At 34.2% G+C, this 27,817-nt stretch overlaps 1 protein-coding gene across 1 annotated transcript in view; it reads left to right on the forward strand.

The window, feature by feature from the left end:
- The first annotated feature begins 7,585 nt into the window (after positions 1-7,585).
- The window catches only part of LOC136035465 (homeobox protein Hox-D5-like), a 32,387-nt gene continuing 12,155 nt past the window's right edge, over positions 7,586-27,817 (forward strand). Inside the window, exon 1 of the mRNA XM_065717280.1 lies at positions 7,586-8,352. Coding sequence (XP_065573352.1) covers positions 7,779-8,352 — 574 coding nt within the window. The 5' untranslated portion in view covers positions 7,586-7,778. The remainder of the gene's footprint in view (positions 8,353-27,817) is intronic.

Below are 27,817 nucleotides of genomic sequence, written 5' to 3' on the forward strand. Positions count from 1 at the left end.
ATTTCTGACTGTTTTTAAAATATTACCAGGAAATCCTGCCCACCTACACGGAGAAATCCCCCTCTGCAAGAAAAAATCCTCTAGACAATTCAATCTCTTTAAAAATTTACCCCGGACGATTGCCTTTAACAACTCCATGCGTTAAAATTGAGACGAAAAAGAGAAAACAAGATACATAAAACTAATTTTGTATAGGAATTTTGACAAATTCCCCCAGTGTATAAATTTCCCCTGACAAGTTTACCCCCTGGAAATTTCCCTCCCTATTAAAAATTCCCCCGTGGAAAAACCCCTGGCAAAAAATCCCCCTCACCTGAAAATGTATACAGACTTCCCAATAACAAATACTGAGCTTAAACAGGGGTCAAATGTTACAAGTTGAAGACCTTTCCCCTTGGGCAGGGGGGTGTGTGTTTGTTATATCCAATGATATAGTTATTGGGCCATTCAACTATGATGAACAAAATGGCTATTTCAAAATTTGGTCAAGCAATTTTTGGAAAAAAGTGCAGGGGAGGGGCCCTAGCTGCCCTCCAATTTTTTTTTCACTTAAAAATAGCACTAGAGCCTTTAATTTCGGTTCCAATGAGCCCTCTCACGATTTTCAAAGACCACTGGTCGATACGGGCATCCCTAAAAAAAAATGAATAAACACGCATCCGTTATCTTTCTTCAGGCAAAAATACAAAATTCTACATTTTTGCAGTTAGGAGTTTGAAACGCAGAGTTTCGGTTACTATTGAGCCGGGTCGCTCCTGAAGTTTGTTACCACGAGCTGCTTAGTCTAATATTTAGGTAAGATTTTTAAAGATACATTATTTTTTTAATCAGCCCCTTAATATCTATGGAGGCATATAGAAACTCGGAAGGAGACTCATTCGATAAGAAGCTCAAAGCTTTAATGACTTTTCAAGGATCAGCATTGATTGGAGTGCAAATAGTCCTCCTTCTGTGCCCTTTTTGCTTCCATAGTCCACTATTATATAGTATAAAATTTTTAGTACATCACTTTGTTCGGAATAGCTAAAAGGTCGAATAAGCATGACTCCAGGGGTGACACGACACCTTTAAATTCAAAGGAATTTAGCCTACACTATGTAAAGTATCTTCCATTCACAATTTTGCTTCAAACAGTTCATTTTATCGAACTGATGAAAAGACAAACTCGTGGTAAGAGTAACCGACACTAAAAAAAATGAAAAAAAAAAAGCTTCATATAAGAATATATACACAAAAATGGATCTACATTGCAATTTCAAGCATTTAAAACTGATCATGTTTAAAATTACCCATCAAAAGTTATGAGCCTGATAAATTTATCTAATTTTTGAAAAAGGAAGAAAATGCGCAGAAAAGGAGAGTGATTTTTACAAATATTACAGTATGAAGTTCAGCATGTCAAAGAACCTTTAGCCAGAAGTTTCAGTCAGTAAAATTTCGTTTTTAACGATATTTGTAAAGTCATTCCATTTAGTATCATCGACAGTTAATCCATAAAGCCATCCAGTTTCAAAGGTCAACGAGAATCGTATTGTGATGTGTTTCTTCCTTAAGGTGTTAAATATACAAAAGAAAACTGATATCGTATATGAGGGGCTTTCTCTCCTCAGCCCCGTTCTTCCTTAGTCGATCTTTCACGTTATCTTGACCTCTTGGGAGAGTGCAGTGTTGTTTTATTTGTTTTGTTTTTTTTTTGTCTATGAGTGATTCATGCAACATGACTATTGGGTTTGAGTCTTGGTGTCACAGGTTATTTGGTTAAGAACGGGGTGAATGATGTGACTCTTTAAGCCCAGCCTAAGTAGACCCAGCCTTAAATGGGCACCTGTAGAATTCTGGGGGAAAAACACCCGAAGTGTCGGATGATTTGCCCCCAACCACGCATTGGACTCTCGGCCGAAGGCATTGAATCCGGGGATTGGTATCTGCCCAAACCATGGTCAGTATGCGAAAAGTTTTTTTTGGTACAGGGAGCAAACTAAAACTAGGGATTGTAGATATGTCTCTTATTATACAATCAGGAAAAATCCTGATCTTATGCATACGAGATTCGCTTACTCTACTAAACAAAAACATCCAGAACATGACATGTATGAGATGGTTCAAATTGTTGAGCAAAATAATTAATTGTTTTTTATTCTCGATGGGAAATGTTCGTTTGGCTAAGAATTTATTAGTACGTGTTTGAATGTAGGTAATTACGTTTTGGTTTAATAAATAATTTTAAGTTGTTTCGAAGTGAAACGTGGCACTACAAAAAAAAAAAAAAAAATCAGAGTATATACCTTAATATTTTCGATATACAAAGAGCTAAAATATTAGAAATATAAATACACATTTTTAGTGCAAAGAGCAGCTGAATAAACGCTCACTAAGGGATTTAAAGTAATCAATTTATATCCATGGAGCCTATATAAGTGGCTTAAAATTTTCCAATTTCTAGATTTAATATATCATTCATGTCAGACTTTCCGACATGTTTACAATAAGAAAGGCTAAGATAAAACAATTTTTAAAAAACAGAAATGCGATTACATTAAAAAATTATTCTTTCATTATAAAAGATATTTTAATTTTATTGTTGCTATTTTTTTTAGAAAATCTTGGAGTTTGGAAAACTATGACTAAAGTACTATTATAATAAAGAAAACACAAAATTTGATTCTAGGGAATTTTGAGAAATAAATAAACCAGTCGGGAGAACTCTTAGAGATTTACTTGAACTCACTAGCCTAACAGTATTTCTTCAATGATTCTAGCATTAAATAGTTTTTTCCCTGTTCGATTTGATTCATATAGCCTATGGAAAATTTAATTTTTAATTCACTTTAGTTCCATAGACCAAAGCTTCATTGTTTTAGCCCATTTTTTAATCAGGGGAGAATTTTGGATTTATATTTCTATTTGAATAGTACTTGACCTTGCAATTAAACAGTTTTGTCTTAAGCCCGAGATAAAGATCTTTACATGTTGTGAACGCATATTTGTAATACTGAATGACAACCTAGTAAAGTTTTTACAATCCTAAAGATCTTCCCAAGATCATCACCCGTCGCTGAAAAATTTATTGCTTTTTCGTATCAATGATGTAGCTGCAATTGGAAACTCATAAATAAAAATTAAAAAGTTAATCTTTGGTGTTAATACTGCACAGAAGCTCATTTGCCTAAGTCCCACTTGTAAAACTTGTTTGTTTTATTTTGCATCTCTCATGGAATTAGACTACTCTAGAAATAAGTTGCACAAAATAACAATAAAATAGCTAAGCTGAACATTGTTTTTTATAGATCTCTATATCCAAAAATGTCTATTTTGGATTCCGGATTGCTCATAAGCTGGCCGCTTAGAGGATGATACTTAAAACAAAACATAAGAAAAAGGTAAAAGCTTAAATGTCGTTTGAATCTAACAGTAAATACTTTGTGAGGTAGTGGTTCAGACTTAAAACTCTAAAGGCAAAAATAAAACCATAACTAATTTTATCTGCCAAATTTTTGATTTTATATCCCATATTTATTGCCATATCTATTCAAAAAAAAGAAAAGAAGAAATAACTTCAGCTTACTTTTTTTAATATATCCTATATTTAACGTATTCCATCCAAAAAAGGCTTTACATAACCCAGTTAAACCCTGACTTCCTAGCTCAATTTACTTCAAGGTTACAGCATATTTTGCACCAGTAGCCTTCAAAAAGAATAAAAATATCCCTTTTTCACATATTTGTTTTATTTTTTCATTATATTTCCCCCTGCTAATCGTTTCTTCTGCTCCTGTTTTACATTGTCTTTGTCTTATTCGCTTTTTCTTTTTAATGTTTTGGCCATTTTTTTAATGTTGTTTTTATTTTATGTTTGTGCTTTGTTCCTATGTTTTAGTTTATTTGGTTAGAAGTTTGTAGTAGCGGTTTTTCTTATTTTCTTGGATTATTAAGATATTCTTATACTAATAACTTCAAAATTTGATAAATTATAAGTATTCATAGCCTAGTTAAAAAGATAATATGTATGTAATGGTTTAAAAAACACATGTGATATCATTAGGACGTTTTTCACCCTAACACTAAAAGAGTTGCTCCGTTTTTGTAGAGGCAACAATTAAAGTGATGCGCAAAGACCAAATTCGTACGGCAATAACTAGTGAACTGTTATTTCACATCTAGTTTTCAAAATCACTTAAAAGACTTAATTTGTTTTTACATATATAGGAAGCTTTACGATGAGTCTTTGCTTGCATAGGGTGACCTTGACTAGTTTTAAGATACCGATAAAGTCTATCATTTTTATAATTTCGAGCGAGACAAATAAGACTTAACTTATTTTTGATGTTTTAAATTCATTTGAAATCGTATATTTAAAATTAATGGTTATAGACTATGTCGCATAATTGAAATAGCACGTGTTACATAGCTAAAATACTTTTATTCCATGACTCACCCCAAGACCTTTCAATTTAATTTCCTATAAATAAGGTTATCAAAAGACCCACAATGTTTTTTATGATAAAATAGTAACTACAAGGATTTTGCCAATCAAATAATTTTTTGTTACAATTATGTGTAGGGTGAAATATAGTTCGAGCCTCCATGACTGCACCGGCGAGCAAAGTCTTTATTACTAAATTCCCGCTTACGAAGTTTTATTTGGACATATTTACTTTTTTTGGGGTATGTCCGAAAAATAAGATTAGTCTGAAGAACCTCACCTGCAACACGCGAAAATTAGGACTTAAAAATTCGTTTTCGGTATTTCAGACCGCCTGTTTAAGATATATTTCAGGGGGGGGGGCTTTCCAGTGATGATTGTCATCTTCGAACGATTATTGTATGAAACTTAAACTTGAGAAGAAGCTTTTGCGTTTCTTCGCATTTAAAAGACTTCTGAATAACGAAGTTGGTGGGAATATTAGGGTTTATATTTTGATGTTATTTTTATTTTGCTTGGCATATCGTGGGGTATGATTTTACTTCTTACGTATCTACGCAATGTTTATTCTATTGATATTTGACCTTTGGTCATTGGAGTCATTTTTCTTTGGGGGGGGGGGTACAAGGGGGGCGGTTTCCCATACAAGGGGATAAGAAACTGACTTGTATGTTGCCATATTCATTTTTTTTTTATAAAACGCAAAATTGGATTAGGTTAAGAGGTACATTTTAAAGTAATTTTTTGTTGAAATAGCGTTTACACGGCAAAGATTACGATAGGGCTTGTTTTGTTTCAAGTTTGTTAGGATAAAGTGAACAAAAACAGATAAGCGCCTTATACTCCGGTCGCTGATTGTCCGCCGGTGAGCCTTACATAACAAACCTCACCGGCGGCCGGTAAAACAGTAAATTTTATTTGTTACCCCTTGAAGAAAGATGTGCTACTGAAGAGTTAGGGCAGGCTTATGCTACCTTTACTTTCTTATTTCAAACTCAAAACTATTCGTCAAAACGGATTAGACTTTACATGACATAGATATCAAATTGGTCATATATATAAATGCATAAATGAAAAAAGTCAGTGAGTTGAAGAAAAGTAGTTAAAAAGATCGAGCTATGTAAAGCCCGATCCGTTTTCACGTATATTCATAAACTATCAAGAAAACAATTTTTCCTTTTTGGTCTATTTTGAAAATGGGTTTAAAATATCTCAAAATAAGTTTTCAGGCAGCTTAAGAACACATTTAGGCTTGTGTTTTTTGCAAATTTACGTGGTAGGCCCCTTGGGAACCACCATTCTCCTGAATTTTATATCATATCCCCTCTTGCCCGCCAGTCGAAAGGCTGAATTACGCCCATTCTTTTACATGATGTCACTGCTTTTTTGGGATCCAGCGATAAATGGAAATAAGCAAGTTTCAATTATTACCCATTATTTTTCGCGAAATTATTTTTCGTGAGACGAAATTAGTCACAATTTTTTAGCGACTATTGAGATCAAAATTCAGTATGCACAAAAACATCCGACACAGCAGTTATTTTATTTCGCGGCACCAAGTCTACATATTTAAAACACAATAAATTGAATCAATAATCTTAGCCCCTCGACACGTAGCATCAGTTTCTTTCGACATAATAAACTACAAAGTGCCCAAGGACTCAACCTTAAAATAACATGGGCTCTGCCCTGCCCTTATTTAAAAACAAACATAAGCATACAATATATATATAAAATTGAACAGTTTGTCTATTTTTTTAAACTCCCATTAAATAAATATTCCCAAAGATAATGTTGCGAACTATATAACATGAGTTGTAGCTCATCAACAGTCAAATAAAAATAAAGGGTAGAAAGCACATAGGCCTATCCACCCCTATATTTAGAGAAATACCTCTGTTTTTGCAGTACTTCTCATTGAAAAATTCTATTTTCTTATATTTTTATTGAAAAAAAATGAAGAAAACGAAAAATTTACCCAATCCTCCCTATTTAAATTTGCTCAAATGAACCCAAGGCTGAAAATATTACGCCGTTCTTCCTTTGATGCTCTATCGTAGACCAATTAACCAGCACAAATGCAGTTCAGACTTGCTCGTTTTTTGAAATTTTCTGAAATGTAACTTGGAACTTATAAGAACGTTCTTTAACATATGCAGTCAATTCAAAAAAAAATGAATATTTGGTAGTGTGACCTAGTGCAATTATAATAGAAAATATTTAATTCTACTAAAATTTGTTTAAAGCATGGTTCTTCAATTAACATTTGTCAATGCCATAACAGCGGGTTTCGTTAGAATCCTGGGGGAGGGGCGACGTTGGGGCCATTTTTCCGAAATCAAGTGAAAATGACAGTAATAACTGAAAAATGAGCCATTTGGTGCCACGAAATTACTATATAGTACTATAAAGATACTTTATAAAACTATAAAGGTAAATATATACTAATTAACCTGATTCGTTTCTGTTGATAATTAAATTGTGCAGGCAAATCTTAGTTTTGACAATTTTTTTAAGAAACTAAACTTCAGCTGGGAGAGGGGAGTAAGCTTGGGTTTGGGGGGCTGAACCAAGGTCTAGGAGTGGCAATTCTCACCCTCGCCGCATATTAAGTTACAACCCTGTAGCATAGGACTTTTTTTTGTATTATATGAACTTCAATATGTAACTATAGATTTTGTTTTTAGTGAGGTATAAGTAACAATTTTCTCTTCATCATTCTAACCGCTGCTTTTGTTCGTTGGATTAGAAATTATTTGTTCTCAAATACTTTCTGTTGGAAAGCGATTTTTTTTATTATTAGCCACAATAATTACGAAAGCAATTCTATTAATTTATAGTTATAAATCCCTTTCTGTATTTAAGAGGCTTTGATTTCGTGATTAAATATATAAAAATAGACTCGAAAATCTCTCAGTTCTTACTTAGTCATTTTAGAGTCTTATATTAAGCTCTCCGTGAGTCTCCAGATTATTTTCCGAGTACAGAATGATAGATTACAATATTCCTTGATGCTATTGGCTCATTTTATAGAAAAGGTCCTGATTTTGCGTAACCATTCGCTCTTAAGTTTTGTGACGCAATACAGACTGTTGGACTGATGCGCGTATGGAAACCTGGATTCTTTCTCATGGAAGCCGAAACTCTTGTTTTAGACTACGAAGTGCTTAGTACACATCTGGATTGAGTGTTAAATAATAGGCATGCCAACTGAGGGATTACTTATACAGTTTTAAAATCATTACCTGAGACCCGTAAGGCATTTATGGCCGATTAGCGAAAGCCCTATCTCTTGTGTCGATAATTCGCGTAAGATATATTGCTTCGCTTGTAAATACATTTTTGACATTTTATTATGAGTTCGTATCAGTTTGTGGGTCCATTCCCATCGCGAGAAATGAACATGTCAACCGAGTATTATAATTCACCAGCAGTTGCAAGTTCAAACTTTCAGCCGTGTTTCAGTGGATATACTCAATTTACAACACCATACCCAGAACAGCAAGTTGATTTTTCATCTTTGCAACAAGTTTCCAATTATCAACCCTCAGGACTTCGCAGTGGATTAGACGAAATTATACAGGCAACTTCTGACTTAGAACAGCTTGATAAACCAAAACCCAGTACCCTAACACTACAAAGTGTGAGCAGCTGTAAATATGCAGCTGAAGCATTAGCAATCCGTGATCCTCACACAAGACCAAGTGACAGCAAGACAGATAAGAACAAACTTGGAAAAGCTGGAGAAAATAAATTGGAACCTAGCCAGCAGTCAAGTAGCAAACAAAGTCCTAGCACGGAAAGTTCCGGGAAATCAATAAGTACTAAAACTTCCCCTTCAAAAGAAGGAGAGACCCAGGATGAAAAAGATAAGGAGAAAAGCACTGTTCCTATTTTCCCCTGGATGAAAAGAGTACATCTTGGAACTAGTAAGTGATCAATCCCTGTGTGTTTTTACTTTTAATCTGTAGGATTTTTACATCAAATCGGCATTTCTGCTGGTACCTTAAGCAGCCTAATTTGAATAAGAAGTATATATGACCTTTTGTTCTTACGATATTATATTTACTAAATGGAACAATCGAGATACTATATAAACAGTATTAATGTACGTTTGATAGAGTTTGCTATTAAGAATATGGTAATGTTGGGCAAGCTATTAGGTATATATATATATATATATATATATATATATATATATATATATATATATATATATATATATATATATATATATATATATATATATATATATATATATTCTTTATGGTTGATTGTGTATGGCTATGCTGTTTGACCAATGTGGTTGTATGAATGAGTAGGGTTAAGGCCTTGTTCGAGTGCTGGTCTATATTAGCCACTAATTTAGGAAAACAGTTTTCCCTTTCTCCTTCTATCTCCTTTCTCTTTTTTTCTTTTTTTTTGTGTTTGTGCTGTTACATTGATGATTTCTCTTTTCATATATATATATATATATATATATATATATATATATATATATATATATATATATATATATATATATGTATATATATATATAGTTTACAAAACATTTCCATATATTTAACAACAAATTATGCCAAACGCACATCAATACTGTTTCTATAGTATCTAGGTTGTTCCAGGTAATAAATAAGATATCATGCGGACAAAAATAAAAAAGTGAAGCAAAACTATAAAGGGCCTTGTACAATTCAATGTGTAGATTTTTCAGGTTAATTAAATCAAAAGGATTAGATCAAACGGTTCGTGGTGACGAACTGTAGTAAGGGGCGACCTGGCTCAATATTAGCCGAGACACTAAAAAACGGAATTTCGATACAAATATATACATAAAAGATGCAATTTTTATGCTGATTTCAAATAAATAAGTTTCATCGAGTCTAGTTTTACCTATCAAAAGTTACGAGCCTGAGAAAATTTGCCTTATTTTAGAAAATAGGGGGAAACACCCCCTAAAATTCTTAAAATCCTAACGAAAGTCACACCATCAGATTCAGCGTATCAAAGAACCCTATTGTAAAGGTTTCAATCTCCTATCCGCAAAAATATGGAATTTTTTATTTTTTGCCAGAAGAAAGATCACGGATGCGTGTATATTTGTTTTTTTCCCAGGGGTGATCTTATCCACCCAGTGGTCCTAAAATGTCATGAGAGGGCTCACTCTAACGGAAATTAAAGTTCTAGTGTCATTTTTAAGTGGCAACAAAAATTGGGGGGCAACAAGGCCCCCTCCCATGCTCATTCTTCCACAAAGTCACCGGATCAAAATTTTGAGATAGCCATTTTGTTCAACATAGTCAAAAAATTTTATAATTATTTCTTCGAGGACGACTTAATCCCCCACAGTCCCCGGGGGAAGGTTGTCAAGTTATGAACTTTGCCCATTGTTTACACATAGTATTGGTACATGTAGTGCAGACGTTTTCAGGGGGGATTCTTCTGGTGGTGGAAGGAGGGGATTACGTGAGAGGATCTTTAAATAGAGGAATTTATCATGCGAGGAGAGGATTTTCATGAAGGGACCGCTGGATTTTGTAGCATCACGTAAAAAAATACAATCAGAAATTAAATAAAAAAAAACAACTTTTTTACAACTGAAAGTAGAGAGCAAGATTAAAACTTAAAATGAATTCGAACAAAATTCGAACTTTAGTGTAAAGAGTGAGATACTGAAGAGGGGATTAACCCCCTAATATATATAATAAAAATATACGAACATACAAGTTCGTTATTCAAGTTAATTTGTAAGTTACGTATAATTATTACTAATAAAAACGTTCGTAAATAGAATTGATAGCTCTAGTGGCCTTTTTAAGTAACTAAAAAAATTAGAGGGCAACCACACCCCGTTTTCCGTCCCTTATTTTCTAGAAATCGTCCGATCAAAACTTTGAGAAAGCCATTTAGCCAAAAAAAAAGTAAAATTACTATACAAATTTCGTTTTAGTTATTCATGTACGGTGAGCCAAAATCAAAAGCTGCAGAACGTTCAGAAATTAAATTTAAAAAAAATAGTTTTTGCAACTGAAAGTAATGAGCAACACTGAAACTTAAAACAAACAGAAATTATTGCATATATAAGGGGGTTCGTCCCCTCCTCAATACCTCGCTCTTTACGCTAAAATATTTTTTAATAAATTCAAAAGAGCTATTTATTCTAATTGAACGGCTTTTATGATTCAGGGGTCATTCTTAAAGAATTGGAAAAAATTCGGACTTCAGTTTAAAGAGCAAGATATTGACAAGGGAATAAATCCCCTCATACACGTAATAAATTTACACGAATATAGAAGTTCGTTACCTAAGTTAATTTGTAAGTTACGTATATTTATTACTATTAAGAATATTCGTAAATAAAATTAAAAGTTCTAGTGGCCTTTTTAAATAACCAAAAAAATTGGAGGGCAACTAGACCCCTTTCTCCGCCCCTTTTTTCTCAAAATAGTCCGGTCAAAACTTTGAGAAAGCCATTTAGCCAAAAAAAGTAAAATTAATATGCAAATTTCATTTTATTCATGTACGGTGAGCCTAAATCAAAACCTGCATTGATTCAAAAATGTCCAAAAATTAAATAAAAAAAACAATTTTTCCGACTGAAAGTAAGAAGCTACATTAAAGCTTAAACCCAATAGAAATTATTCTGTATATGAAATGGGCTGTTCCCTCTTTACGCTATTAAATATAAAAAAAACGAGTTTTTTTAACGGAAAGTAAGGAGCGGCATTAAAACTTAAAACGAGCAGTAATTACTTCGTATATGAAAGAGGCTGCTTCCTCATCAACGATCCGCTCTTTACGCTAAAGTTTGACTCTTTTTCTGAACTCTACTTTTTAAAACAGTAAAAGCAGTAGAGCGGGTTGTGGATGAGGAAGCAGCCCCTTTTTATACAGCAGCCCCAGTGCTTCATATTAGCAGCCCCAGTAGTCATATTAGTAGCCCCTTTCATATTCATATCAAATAGCCCATTTCACATTCACATTAGTAGCCCCTTTCATATACAGCAGCCCTAGTGCTTCATATTAGCTGCCCCAGTGGGGTCTAAATTTCTAAAGCCATAAAATTAATAAAAACGGTATTTAAAATCTAACAAACTAACTATCGAGAAACTCACAAAGTTTGTTTGACTTCAGCTTTTGACATTAGATTTCGATTTTATATTTGATATAATTTTTCTCTGCTTTTCAAATATGGCAAACCTTAACACTCGATTCTCGTGAATGTGCTTATAGTCATGAAGGAAGGTTGGACCTTGATAAGGCCTGGAATTCAACAAGTCTCAAGACCAAATCCAGATTCTCTTTTCCACACTAAAAAGCATACAATAACTGAACAATTTTAAAACTTCCAATGTTTTCATTACCATTCATTATATCAAAACCATTACCCTTCCGCCTTTGATCAACAGCCTTCGATAAGGACTTCATTCACTGGAAAAAAATGGTGTCTTAAAAATTGCAGTTCTACTATTTTAATATTGTAGTTTTTGGAAATATAAAATTGAAATAATGATTGTAAAGAGTGAGATCAAAACTTTGAAACAGTAAAAATTACCTGGTATAAGATGCTGCCACCTGTTTAAACCCTTGCAGTAAGTGCTACAAAGGGATTTGCCACTTAGAATTTTGATTGCATCTGCATTTTATATGATTATTCTCCTTTTTTAAAGATTATGTCAAAACTTTATAGAAATGACGAATAACTGACTGACGGCACATCGCATTTAGTGGCACCGTCTTTCCAAGGAGTTTTTCACCCTCTAATTTTACCGAAGGTCTTTCAATTTCCTGGGAGTTCGAACTGATTTCCTAAGGTCTAACTCCAATGTGTTTTAAATAATTTTCATAATATAAAGGTGAACAATTTGCGAAGATATCTTTATTATCAAACAGTTCGGACAGTATTATCAAACAGTAAGGAGCGACCCGGCTCAACAGCAACCAAAACACTAAAAAATGGGGTTTTGATATCAATAGCTATATCAAAAGAATTGCATTTTTATACTGATTTTAAATATATAAGTTTAATCAAGTTTAGTCTTACCCATCAAAAGTTACGAGCCTGAGAAAATTTGCCTTATTTTAAAAAATAGGGGAAAACAACCCCTAAAAGTCATAGAATCTTAACGGAAATCACACCATCAGATTCAGAGTACCAGAGAACCTAATTGTAGAAGTTTCAAGCTCCTATCAACAAAAATGTGGAATTTCGCATTTTTTGCCAGAAGACAAATCACGTGTGCGTGTTTATTTGTTTATTTGTTTGTTTTTTTCCCAGGAGTCATCGTATCGACCAAGTGGTCCTAGGATTTCACAAGAGGGCTTATTCTAACGGAAATGAAAAGTTCTAGTGCCCTTTTTGAGTGACCAAAAAAATTGGGGGGCACCTAGGCCCCCTCCCACGGTCATTTTTTCTCCAAAGTCAACGGATCAAAATTTTGAGATAGCCATTTTGTTCCGCATAGTCAAAAACCATAATAACTATGTCTTTGGGAATGACTTACTCCCCCACGGTCCCTGGGGGAGGGGCCGCAAGTTACAAACTTCGGCCAGTGTTTACATATAATAATGGTTATTAGGAAGTGTACAGCGTTTTCAGGGGATTTTTTTTGGTTTTTGGGATGCGGTTGAGGGGAGGGAGCTATGTGGGAGGATCTTTCCTTGGAGAAATATGTCATGGGGGAACAGAAATTCAATGAAAAGGGCGCAGGATTTTCTAAAATTACTATAAAAAAAACATTGAAAAAATAAACACGGAAAATTTTTTTCAATTGAAAGTAATGAGTAGCATTGAAACTAAAAACGAACAGAGATTATTACGCATATGAGGGGTTCTAAAAATACTTTAGCATAAAGAGCGAGGTATATAGGAGGAGATAAATACTTCGCACTTTATGCTATAGTATTTTAGTAATTTCAACTATTTATTCTACGGCCTTTCGGATTCAGTGGTCATTCTTAAAGAATTGGGACAAAACTTAAGATTTAGTGTAAAAGGCAAGGTATTAACGAGGGGACAAACCCCCTCACATACATAATAAAAATTTAAGAATATAAAAGTTTGTTACGTAAGCTAATTCTTAAGTTACGTATAATTTTTACTAATAAAACCATTCGTTAAAAATTAAAACTTATAGTTGCCTTTTTATGTAACCGATAAATTGCAAGGCAACTAGGCTTTCCCCACCCCTTATTTCTCAAAATCGTCTGATCAAAACTAAGAGAAAGCCATTTAGCCAAAAAAGGAATTAATATGCAAATTTCATTTTAATAATTTATGTGTGGAGAGCCAAAATCAAACATGCATTAATTCAAAAACGTTCAGAAATTACATAAAAAAACTAGTTGTTTTAACTGAAAGTAAGGAGCGACATTAAAACTTAAAACGAACAGAAAATTACTCCGTATATGAAATGGGTTGTCCCTTCTGCAATCCCTCGCTCTTTACGCTAAAGTTTGACTCTTTGCCACAATTCTGCTTTTTAAAACAATTAAAAGCTTTAGCGTAAAGAGCGAGGGATTGCAGAGGGGACAAACCATTTCATATACGGAGTAATTTCTGTTCGTTTAAGTTTTAATGTCGCTCCTTACTTTCAGTTCAAAAAACTAGTTTTTTATGTAATTATTAAACAGTCCGTGGCAACGAATTGTGAGAAATGAGTGACTTGGCCAAATAACAACCAAAAGTGTACAAAAAAGAAATTTTGATAACAATATATGCATCAAAAGAATCGGTTCTTTATACTGATTAAATAAAAAAAAACAAGTTTTTTTAACTGAAAGTAAGGAGCGACATTAAAACTTAAAACGAACAGAAATTAATTCGTATATGAAAGGGGCTACTTCCTCATCAACGCTCCGCTCTTTACGCTAAAGTTTTACTCTTTCTCTCAACTTTTATTTTTAAAACAGTAAAAAAATTTAGTGTAAAGAGCGGGGTGTTGATGAGGAAGCAGCCCCTTTCATAGGGGGAATTAATTTCTTAACGAATTAATTTCTGTTCGTTTTAAGTTTTAATGTCGCTCCTTACTCTCAGTTAAAAAAACTTGTTTTTTTTTGTTTTATTTCTGAACGTTTTTGAATCAATACATGTTTTGATTTTGGCTCTCCGCAGAGGAATAATTAAAACAAAATTTGCATTTTTTTGGCTAAATGGCTTTCTCATAGTTTTAATCGAATGATTTTGAGAAAAAAAAGAGCGGGGGAGGAAGCCTAGTTGCCCTCCAATTTTTTGGTTACTTAAAAAGGCAACTAGAACTTTCAATTTTTTACGAACGTTTTTATTAGTAAAAGATTTCCTTAACTTATAAATTAGCTTACGTAACGCACTTTTGTATTTTCATATTTTTATTACGTATATGAGGGGGTTCACCCCTTGGTCAGTACCTCGCTCTTCACACTAAAGCTTAAATTTTGTCCCAGTTTATTAAAAATGACCCCTGAATCACAAAAGCTGTAGAATAAATAGTTGAAATTACTAAAAATACTTTAGCATAAAGAACGAGGTATTAGGAGGATGTGAGACCCTCATATGCGTAATAATTTCTGTTCGTTTTAAGTTTTAATGCTACTCCTTAATTCCAGTTGAAAAAACTTTTTCATATTTATTTCTTCACTGTTTTTTTTCTAAATAATGCTAGAAAATCATGCACTCCCTTCATGGAAATTTTCTTCTTCCATGACAATTTCCTCGATGAAAAGTTCCCCCAACATATCCCCCTCTTCTCAGCCCCTCCCCTCAACCGAAAAATACCCCTGATAACGTCTATACACTTCCCAATAACCATTACTATATGTAAGCACTGGTCAAAAGTCGTAACTTGTAGCCCCTCCCACGGGGACTGTGGGGGAGTACGTCGTCCCCAAATACATAGTTATAAGGTTTTTCGAATACACTGAATAAAATGGCTATCTCAGAATTTTGATCCGTTGACTTTAGGAAAATAATTAGCGTGGGAGGGGGCCTAGGCGCCCTCCAATGTTTTTTGTCACTTAAAAGGGACACTAGAAATTTTCATTTCCGTTAGAATGAGGCCTCTCGCAACATTCTAGGACCACTGGGTCGATACAATCACCCCTGGGGAAAAAAAAACAAACAAACAAAATAATGAACACGCATCCATGATTAGCCTTCTGGCAAAAAATACAAAAATTCCACATTTTTGTAGATAGGAGCTTGAAAGTCCTACAATAGGGTTCTCTGATACGCTAAATCTGATGGTGTGATTTTCGTTAAGATTCTATTGCTTTTAAGGGGTGTTTCCCCCTATTTTCTAAAATAAGGCAAATTTTCTCAGACTAAACTTGATGAAACTTATATATTTAAAATCAGCATTAAAATGCGATTCTTATGATGTAGCTATTGGTATCAAAATTCTATTTTTTAGAGTTTTGGCTACTATTGAGCCGGGTCGCTCCTTACTACAGTTCGTTACCACGAACTGTTTGATTCCAAACATACAAGATTAATTAAGTCTAATATCACCCATCAAAAGCTACGATCCTTGGAAAATCTGCCTGATTTTCGAAAAAAAGGTCAAACACTCTCACAAAGTCAAGGAATCTTAAATGAAAATTGCACCATCAGATTCAAGCGTATAAGAGAACCTATTGTAGAGATTTCCAGCTCCCATCTGCAAAGATGTTGAATTTGTATTTTTTGCCAGAATAAAGATTATGGATGCGTGTCTTTTTTTTCCCAAAGGCTATTGTACCAAACAAATGGTCCTAGAACACTAGGAGGAGACTCATTTGAAATAAAAAACAGAAATTCTAGTGCAGCTAGCTAAGAAGATTTCAAGGGCAACTAGGCCCCCTCCCACGCTCCTTTTCCACCAAGGTCATCTGATCAAATTTTTTAGATAGTCAATACGTTCAACATAGTTGAAAGATCCGATAACTATGCCTATGGAGATGATATGACCCGAACGGGCCATTGGAGAAAGGGGTGTAAGTAATGAAAACTGTTCATTGCTTACACATAATATTTTCTATTGCGAAAGATACAAACATTTTTTGGGTGAGGATGCGGGTGATTTTTTGCAAGGAATTTTTTTACGGGGAGAATGTCCTGCGGTGAGGGAAGTTTTCAGGGGGGTGAGCTTCCAGGTAAAATGTAACACGAGAGGATTTTACCAGGATTCCTATATGATATCCTTTTTATTTGTCTTACTTTCTCTTTGGCGACTCGGTTTAATAAGTGGAGATGTTAGTGGGGAATTGTCTGGGGATCATTTTCAGAGGGTTAGAATTGTCTGGGCAATTTATCAGTAGGAGGGATTTTCTGCGGGATAAATTCCCAATGGAGGAATTTTCTGAGGGGAAAAATATATATGGGGGTGGATTTCCACGAGAGAAGATTTTCATTGGGGAGGAAAATTTCTGCAAAAATTTATGTGGAGAGGGAAATTTCCGACATGATCTAGAGACAATAAGAAATTAATTTTTAAAAACTCATTTTTCAACAAAAGTAGGCTAAGGAGAATTTTCCAGGCAGAATGGTCCTCAGAAAATTTTCCAAAGGTAATTCCCAGCGAGGATGGAATTGTCTGGGGGATTTTTATGGGTCCTTTTTTTTAAAAGGACTTTTTATGGATGTTGTTTCATGGTTTGAATGTTCCAATCGACGAGCGAGGCAGATTTATTGGTATTATTTGTAAAACAATCAGAAATTGAATAAAAGAAAACAAATTTTGTCAACTGAAAGAGAGGAGTAAGATAAGAACTTAAAACAAACATAAGTTATTCTCTTTGTGAGGGGGGCGACACACTCCTCAATACCTTGCTCTTTATGCTAAAATATGAATTTTGTCCCAAGTTCTTAAAGAAGGACTTCTGAAACACAATATTCTTATAGCTTTTATTCTAAAAGCTTTTAGAATAAAAGTTGTTTTAACTACTAAAAACTTTAGTATGAAGAGCAAGAAATTGAGGAGAGAGCAGCCCCTCACAAACGGAATAATTTCTGTTCATTTTAAGTGTTAATTTTGCTCTCTACTCTTAATTTAAAAAAAAAACCTCCAATAAAACTCAGTTAAACAAAAACTTTTTTTATTTAATTAGACTAAAAATGTGACTATGCAAGAGAGCTGCAGACCCCTTTGTAATTAAATAACACAAAGAAACTTCCCGAAAAGAAGTTTGCAAAGAAAATGATTAAGCCCTATTAAATTTAAGACCATCAAAAATAAAGTCCTTACTAATTTCAACTTAACACCAGAAATGACTATCATGAAATAAATGAAACCCAAAACGAAGAGAAATTAAAATGAATTATCAGATCAAGCATAAAGACAGCAAATACTGATACAGATGAATATATATATATATATATATATATATATATATATATATATATATATATATATATTATATATATATATATATATATATATATATATATATATATATATATATATATATATATATATATATATATATATCCTATAGCGATCAAAATTAAAATGAACACTGAAGTCTAACCTAAAACGAACAGAAATTACTACAAACAAAATTTTGGCTACTCCCCTTCCCCCTAGCCATAAACCTTTTAAAGACTAATGCGTCATTCGCATTTTACTGAAAACTATTTGTATTTTGAACACTGTGCTTGGTTTTCAAAACATACGCAAAAAATAAAAATTGAATCATTATAAAAATCAAGACGACTGGGAAAAATTTAATGAAAATAATTTGAATATTTAGAAACGATAATTATTCGCGGAAATCTCAGCAATTCGATATTCAAGATTTAGTTTACAGTAATTTTCTCTGTTTGAATTATGAAAAAAGAAACATAAGTATATTTTGTTTTCAGTAAATCGCAACTGACATCAGAAGCCTTAGATAGGGCGCCATTAAAACTTCAAACGAACAGAAATTACCAGGTATATGAAATGGGATGCTCCCTCCTCAACGCCCCGCTCTGTACGCTAAAGTTTTTTACTGTTTTAAAAGCTAGAGTTGAGAACAAGAGTCAAACTTTAGCACAAAGAGCGGGTCGTTGAGAAGGGAACAGCCCCTTTCATATACGGAGTAATTTCTGTTCGTTTTAAGTTTTGATGTCACTCCTTACTTTCAGTTAAAAAAAAAACTTACTTTTTTATTTAGTTTCTGGACATTTATGGATTAATGCAGGTTTTGATTTTGGCTCTCCGCACATGAATAATTTAAGCGAAATTTGCATTAATTTTTTTTTTTAGCTAAATGGCTTTCTCGTAGTTTTGATTTGACGACTTTTCGAAAAAGGGAGCGGGGGAGGAGGCCCAGCTACCTTCCAATTTTTCGGTTACTTAAAAAGGTAACTAGAACTTTCAATTTCTTACGAACGCTTTTATTAGTAAAAATATACGTAACTTACGAATTAACTTACGTAACGAACTTCTATATTCGAATGTTTTATTACGTATATGAGGGGGTTTGTCCCCTCGTCATTACTTCGCTCTTTATACTAAAGCTTAAATTTTGTCCCAAGTTCAATTCCCCTTAATCACAAAGGCCATAGAATAAATAATTGAAATTACTAAAAATACTTTAGTGTAAAGAGCAGGGTATTAGGAGGAAGTGAAACGCTCATATGTGTAATAATTTCTGTTTGTTTCATGTTTTAATGCTGATCCTTACTTTCAGTTTAAAAACTTTTTCATATTTATTTTTTCATGTTTTTTTTATATAATGCTTGAAAATCCTGCGCCCCTTTCATGGAGATTCTCTTCCCCTACGACCAATTCCTCCATGAAAAGATCCTTCCACTTAGCCCCCTACTCTCAACCCCTCAACCCCCCAGGCAAAAAAATCCCCAGAAAACGTATGTACACTTCCCAATAATCATTACTATATGTAAACACTGGTCAAAGTTTGTTGCTTGTAGCCCCTCCCAAGGGGTCTGTAGGGGAGTAAATCGTCCGTAAAGACATAGTTATTAGGTTTTTAACTATACTGAATAAAATAGCTATTTCAGAAATTTGCTCCGGTGACTTTGGGAAAACAATGAGTGTGAGAGGGGGTGTAAGTGTCCTCCAATTTTTTCGGTCACTTAAAAAGGGCACTAGAAATTTCAATTTCCGTTAGAGTGAACCCTCTCATGACATTCTAATACCACTGGTTTGATACAATCACCTCTGGAAAAAAACGAAAAAATGCAAAAAAAAACAAACAAACAAATAAACACACATCCGTGATCTGTCTTCTGGCAAAAAATACCAAATTTCACATTTTTGTAGATAGGGGCTTAAAACTTCTACAATAGGGTTGTCTGATATGCTGAATGATGCGCTTTCTATGACTTTTAGGGGGTGTTTCATCCTATTTTCTAAAATAAAACAAACTTTCTCAGGCTCGTAACTTTTTGATGGGTCAGACTAAACTTGATGAAATTTATATATTCAAAATCAGCATTTAAGTACAATTCTTTTGATGTAACTATTGGTATCAAAATTCCATTTTTTAGAGCTTCGGCTACTATTGAGCTGGGTTGCTCCTTACTAAAGTTCGTTACCGCAAACTGTTTGATTGTGGCAAAGGGAAAGAGGTAGTAGCGAAAGTCCGTTTTTAGCATATTCTGATGTTTTAAAATTTGTCGTGACTATTTATTTCCGGTTTTGGGCATTTTAAGGTTTCTTTTATTCATCTATATTAGTATCTTTTCTCTTGATGCTTAATAAGATTTTATTTTCTATTTGTTTTGGGTTTCATTTGTTATTTGATGTTAATGCCTTCTTTTTTTTAGTTTGAATTAATATTTGATTTTATTTCTGATCGTGTTAAGTTTTAATTTAAGCTTAAGCTAAGCCTTCTTTACTTTCTTTTGGAAAACTTTTTTTGTAAAGCTAGAGTTTTATCATGGGTCATTATTATTAATATTTCTCTAGCTTTCAGGTTTTTGGCTTGATAATTAAGATTTTGGATTCTAATATAAATTCCCAAATTGTAAAAGGTAATCTGAGCGTTTTCCTTTCTTACAATTATAATTCAACAGCCTTTTCTAGACAATTACTCGAAAAACATCCACGTGGGAGGATGTTCGAAAGATTACATACGAATGAGAATGGAATAATAGGATAAATATAAATCAAAGGCATCACTCAGCTCTCTTTATTTCTGACACTAAACTATTTTATTTACTACTTTGACGTGAGGGTTTGATTGACCTGGTGTGGAAAAGATATTATTCTTACAACCTTGATGCACAAAATATCTTTTGGTCAAGTTCAACACCCCTCTCAATATTCCTTGTAAGTTCAACTTCAATGCCCTAGACCTTCTTGATATATTACTTATATGCCCTTTAAACAACAAGAATGCACATAGAGTACTAGCTGTCACAGTCACAGTTGGAATAGCAGTAGTGGTATTACAGTCACTAATATTTGCTGTCGTAGTCGCAATCTCAGACACATATAGCCGTAAATGTAGTCACAAGTAGTCGTATTGGTGGTCACATGTAGTCAACGTCACATATAGTGTTAGTCACAATCGCAAGTGGTCCGCAAACACAACTAGTCCCTTTTGGCGTCAAAAGTAGTTAGAGTCATAAGCAGTCAGAATCACAAGCAGTCGCAAGTATTTGTAGGTAGTCAAAATCAAATGTTGTCGTAGTGGCGATCTCAGGTAGTTGCATTCGCAGTAACAAATCATGTCAGTCACAGTCACAAATAGTCACAGTTACAAGTAGTCACAGCTGCACTCGTATGCATTTGCAGTCGCAAGTAGTTGTACTCACAAGTAGTCACAGTTATAATTAATCATAGTTGCATTCACAAGTTGTCTCAGCCGAGAGTAGGCTAGACACAGTAGAAGTCACAAGAAGTCACAATCGCAAGTAGTTGCAGTCTCAATAAGTCGTAATCGCTTTCACCGTCACGAGTAGTGACAGTCGCAAGTAGTAAAAGCCGCCAGTAGTTTTAGTTATAAGTAGTCGTAGTTGCAAGTATTAACAGTTGAAATGTGTCGTAGTTTCAGTAGCAACCTATTGCAGCTACAAGCAGTTACACTCGAAATTAGAACTGGTCACAAGATTTCAATGTCCCAAGTAGTCACAGTCGCAGTCACAAACAGTAACAGTCACAATTACCAGCAGTTGCAGTTACAAGTACTAACAGTTGCAAGTAGCCATACCGGAGATATTGCTAATATACATTTTTGACAACCAGTATTCTTATAGTGTTTATTGATTTTGTATATCCTTCTCCTCAACATTCTCCTCAACTTCAATACCCTTGGACTTTTCAAACTCACCGAGGATCAAACAGTCCCCTTTTTCCCAATTACATATCCCGTATATTAACAATGGACAAGTACATAATTTATAACCCTTGCTCCGGGGACTGTGGGGGTTTAAAGGTTGGCATCTAAAAAAAAGTGAAGGGGCCTGGTCATCCTCTAATCATTTTACAAGGTTGCCCTCGATATGCCCTAAAAGCTTCAACTTACTACCATCAATCGCTTCTTAGCTATTGTTGATGCGCCCTTGTGACAACCAGCATTCACATAGTATGTTTTGATTATGTTCAACACCCTCCTCAACATTTCCTGAAGGTGTCACCTTAATATCCGAAGTATTTCTGGAGACCCTGGATCAAGCAAGCCTCCATTTCCCAATAACAAAGCTTATAGGTAAACTATGGTCAACTTACACAACTTACAACCCTTGCCCTAGGACTAGTTGTTTGGTCTTAAGACTATTTTGAACCTAATTCCTATCTCAAAATTTCTGTCAAATGTCTTCAGGGTATGGGCACCTAAAAAGGGTATGAGTGTCTGGTCACCTCCCCCCTGATCATAACTTTACCACAACCGCGGTAAATAGAGCTGCCAATTTACAGTCAAAACTGCCCCTTCGGAAGCTTTTACGACCAAGCCCTTCCATATGAAGTGGTTCTAGAGAAAAAATATATATTGAAGCCTTACAGCTCTCTTTATATAGCCTACTTTATATAATGCTTTTGTAGTTCCCCATTTGCTTGCGCTTGCCCCATTTTGGTCTCTTTTCTCGCAGATTGATGTCAGCGACATAAAGAAGTGTTTTTACAAATATGCAAAATATCTTCTTAGATTGCCTCTATGCACCAGTACTGCAACTCTATCAACTCGTTACGGAGTAGCTAGTCCAGTGCGTACATTAAAAAGGCGAAATAGCACTTTTCTAAGTATTTCCGATAGTTTTTTCATGTTATAAATGCTGAATTTGATTTAGTTTTTAGAAGTGTGTTTTTTCTTTTCTTTTGTTTTTTCTCGTATTGCTCCGTCAGTTTGTATTTTTTTACAATATGAAGGGAAATAAACACATACATGCATACATGCTACAGACAACGCTAGAGCTCTACCTATGAAACCCTGTTTTGATGAAAACCCTTTCTTTGTATTTGACCTTTATTTTGTTTTTATCTTCACCCAGTTAAGGATGGATATCTTCCAGGAGGTCAAGGGTTTTGGGGAGGGATGAAAATAAAAACAAAGGCAGAAAACAGAAAAGTTATCTGAAAATAAGATGTTGTGCATAAATAGTTTTAGAAGAACGTAGGTCATACATCCTTTTCCTCCCTAATCTCTGTCTACGCAAAAGTCACTCAAGAGTACAGTTAAGTCAGTCTATTGACGATAACAATCAACAAAAAAATTTGCTCTTATTAATATAAACTAATACCCTACAAACACATTCGTGGTTCACGAACTGTGAGAAATAGGTAACTCGGCCCAATAGTAACCGAAACTCTATCAAAGGGAATTTTGATAACAATTAATAAATCAAAAGGATTAAGCTTTTATGCTGATTCTAAATAAATAAGACTCATTAAGTTTAATGTTACCCACATATAGCTGCGAGCCTGAGAAAATTTTCCTGAATTTCCAAAAAGAGGTTAAATACCTCGAAAAAATCAAGCGGTCCGAATGAAAGCCACGTTATCAAATTCAGCATGCCAGAAAGCCTTTCTGCAAAGGTTTCCGGCTCTTGCCTACAAATATGTGGATTTTTTCCAAAATTTATCACGAAAATTTTAAATGAATTATCAAATCACACTTAAAACGAACAAAGATCACCACAAGAAGGAGTAGGGGTGACACCCCCCTAAACCTTCAAAGGGCTCAAATCTCATATGTGCTTTTCTGGAAACAAAATATATTTTAAATAATTTTTCTTTTATGATCTTAACGTTGACAGATCAAAACATTTCCCGACATTTTTACATCAATATATGTTAAACAAATTTTCGTGTCACTAGTGCTTTCCAGCATACGGAGTTCTTCTTTGGTTTTCTTTTTTATGTTTTCTCAAGTAAAATTACATATTTAAAAATGCACATTGTTTTAGATAAGACGCAAATGATACCTCAGCTGTTTAGAGAGGGGATGGGGAGGGGAGGGGCACGATTGTTATGTCTAAACCTTGATTAGCCTTGCCATATCATTTCTCGGTCGTGTTATTGGTAATGTTAAGACCGATAAAATCGACACTGCATGAACCTCAAACTCTGTTAACTGAGTCAATGATTAACTCTGTAATTCATTTTAATTTATTTTCGTTTGGTTTTTATTTATTTATTAATAGTAATCCGTGTTCGTTTTAGTTTTGAATTACTGTGCGCCTTTATTCCTGTTCGTCTTAGGTTTAAATATGGCTCTTTATTATTTTTTTATAGAAGTTTTTGTTGGGATTCTTTTTTAGAATCAGTAACTTATAAATAATTTTGGCCTTTATAAGAGACAAAAATGTAAATGAAATTGTTGTGATTCAAGTTATATGAAAATCTAACACAGGTTTGTTTTCGTATCTTCACAAGTACAAACTGTGAGCATATTGCTGGCGCGATATACATGTTATTGAGTAACCCAATCGGCACCGGGAGATACGTCAATTTCTGCACCCTAATTGCCGTACTTAGTAAGACCGGATAATAAACTCATTTCATGCGTACTTTAGTAGTTGACATCTATCTTATTTATTCCCTGTTGTAAAAATATTAGGAAGTAATCTTTTACCGTATAATATCTTTATGATTATGATTCTGGTTCTCACATTCATTGCATGCTTTTGGAACTTGGATATCTTGCATACACTCTTAATTGCGCAGGGGCACTGACATAGTGGGGGAATTTTTCTGCGGCGGATTTATTAGAGGATGATTTTCTGCGGGGAGTAAAGTTTCCGGTAAGAATTTACCATGGGGAATTTCTTGCGGGGGGGGGGGGATTTCCTGGCGTAATTTGAAATGCTTTTTCAAAAAGTTTTCAGCAGATAGTAAAGAGCAACATAAAAACTTCAAATAAAAGGAAATTATTCTGTTTATGAAGGGAACTGCCATTACTCAACACTCGCTCTTTAAGCCAAAGTCAAAATTCTTCAAAATTCAAAAATCTCAAAAGTCGAACATCGTCAAAATTTTTTAAGAAATACTGCTCAAACGCAGGGTTTGAATGAAAACTATTTTGAAGAACTTTTGACTTTAGCGTAAAGAGCGTAGGTCGAGGAACAAGAAGCCCCTCTCAAATAAGGAATAATTTACGTTCGGTTTAAGTTTGAATGTTGCTCTTTACTTTAGTTGAAAGCCCTTTTCTGTTTTTTCGAAGAACTATAAGTCAGAAATATTTTTTCGATCAATGTGACACCTTGCTATGGTACTTCTGCAAAATATAACCCAGAAAGTAGATAAAAAAAGAAGCAAGAAAACCACATGGAACCACAAATATTTGGATTCATTTGTTTTTTGTGAACATATCATTAAGGAAATTTAGTGTTGATGGATTATTTATTGCACTATTGGGCAGTTAAAGTTTGTTATTGATTTTGTCAGTTACATCTTACAAGCGGGTTTGTTTAAATAAACTTAATTTCCTGTTTATTTGTTTAAATAAACTCTATCCCAGTTAATTGACTGTAGAGTAAACGATGTGGTAATTGTGATCGATTATTTACTTTAAATAAATAGAAATTACGTGCACAATATTTTCCTATTTTAGTGACGTGTCAAAAAGTATTGCCAAAGCAACTCCACCAACTCCACCGGTATACATTTTGTCAGCAAAAGGCTTTGTCAGCTGTTCCCGTGCAACTGTAACCTCGTTAAACTGAATGCCGTGCAACTGAACAAATTTACCCGAACCATGTTGTAACTCCACCTTTTTTTTAACTGGATTCATAATTAACTGAGCTCCCTTGCAATTGAAATCCCATTTAACTTAATCCCCTCTCAACTCAACCCTTTACAATTCATCCCTCATTCAACCTAACATCCGTGTAACTCAGCCCTGTTTAACCGAAACTTCTACAATTCAGCCCTCATTCAACTCAACCTCCGTGCAACACCACCCCCTTCAAGCAAATTCCCACGCAAATCAGCCCTCAATCAAGGCAACGCATATTTTATTATTATTATATTTTATTATATAATACTCATTTAACTCAACCTCTTTCTGACCCAACCATATTTGACTCGATTGTCATTCAAATCAAAACTCTTCCTCCCAAGCCTTATTAAATTAACAATATACCTACAAATGTAATTCAACCCATTTTGTCGATAGTGATAAAAGTTGACTTGAATTAAATGATCTTAATTCACTAGTTAATTTATATGTAAGTTTTTTTACGCTGTTTTAGTGATAAACTGTTCCGGCCTCTCCCTTTAAAAAACAACAATTTATCCTTCTGTTTTATACATTTGATATTGGCAAAACATTTCCTTCCCAGGGCCCGAACACAATTAAGTTTCATGGCTGCAGCAATGAGGTTCAATTGAGCTAAATCAAATAGGGTTGGATTGGAGACTTAGTTAAACAGAAATGATTTTAAAGGGTATTGAGCTGCATGGGGGGTAATTTAAATGGAGGTGGAATTAAACGGGGTTGAGTTAAGTGGGGGTTGGTGTTCACGGGGTTTGAGTTAAATAGGATTGAGTTTATTCAATTTTATTCAATTTATTATTAAAAAAAAAAACATAACAATAATAATAAAGATCCTAGAAGCGAACTTGTTAAGGACCAAAACAACAACATATAAACAGTATATATATAAAATATATAAACAATAGCGTCCTATTGGGGTAATAGCGCCCCACTGGGCTTGTTTCCTATTGGCACTCATTGCATTATCATTTTCAAAGCTTTGTTTTTACCAGTATTGAACTTGAATGTAAAAAAGGTTCTAAGGACGGAGAAGTAGTCCTCCATAACATTTAAGAGAGCCTTGTATCAAATAGCTCCTACTGGCAAACCATAAGTAAATAACGACTCTTTTCAATAGAAACTGAAACTGTAAAAGACTAACTTTTGATTTGCAACAAGAAACTTTATTATCTATGCTGATTCTAAATACGCAAAATGAATTAATTTCGAAGCAGCTCAAAAAAACTATTAGAACATAAAAATGTGTTTAATTTTGGGAATAGAAATCAAACTCCTCAAAAGGGTACAATCTTAGTGGAAACTAGATCTACGTTGTATGGGCAACGTGAGGTGCTTAAATCAGACTGTTGCTTAAAATCCCCTATATGTCTCACAATTGGTATCGGCCTATTTTTGGTTTCAGCGTGTACCTTACTACTGAAGTTGTCAACCCCTTTAAACTTTCAAACTGGTATATCTCATGGAGGAATTTTTCTACCGAAAAATGGATGATATATACTTTGATGAGCTCATTAAGAGCTATCGACTGCCGTCGAAAAAAAAATCAATCTGTCTTAGTTCAAAAGTTGACTTTTTTGCCGTAGGCCAGGTTTCTACGTCATCACTTAGAAAGGAGCAAAGGATAAACTCTAATTTATTTAGCAATGAGAAAACTTTTAAAGTTTAAGAGGTATATCTGATACCATTTTTCTACCGCAATCCCAAGTGCAAAAAATTGAATGATAAACTCAGCTGAAATCACGAACAAAAATGGGTAGAAACAACAGATTTTTGTCCTCGGCAAGAGTTTTACGGAACTTTCCAAAATTCAAAGTCATATTCATCAATCTGGCCTAAGGTCCACACTTTCCGTAAAAACTGCATAGATTATACCCGTGCCAATTTCTATGAATAAGCTGAAATCGGGGTGCTAGTAACAAAAAAACAAAACAAGAGCTAAGAGCTCATATGGCACTTGTGACGAGGCGAGAAGATCTAAGAGCCAAGAGATCATATGGTATGAGCTCTAGCAAAATTCTATGAATCAATAGATTGATTTAAAAAGGAAAATAAGAGGCTTAATGCCGGTCAAGATTTAAAATAAGAGCTCTGAGTCACAAAGTCCTTCTAAATATCAAAATTCATTAAGATTCGATCACCCACTCGTAAGTTATAAATACCTAATTTTTTCTAATATTTCCTCTCCCTTTTGCCCCCCAGATGGTCGAATCTGGGAAAACGACTTTATCAAGTCAAATTGTGCAGCTCCCTGACACGCCTACCAATTTTCATCGT

This window comes from Artemia franciscana, chromosome 14 (assembly GCF_032884065.1).
Source record: "Artemia franciscana chromosome 14, ASM3288406v1, whole genome shotgun sequence".
Lineage (NCBI taxonomy): Eukaryota > Metazoa > Arthropoda > Branchiopoda > Anostraca > Artemiidae > Artemia > Artemia franciscana.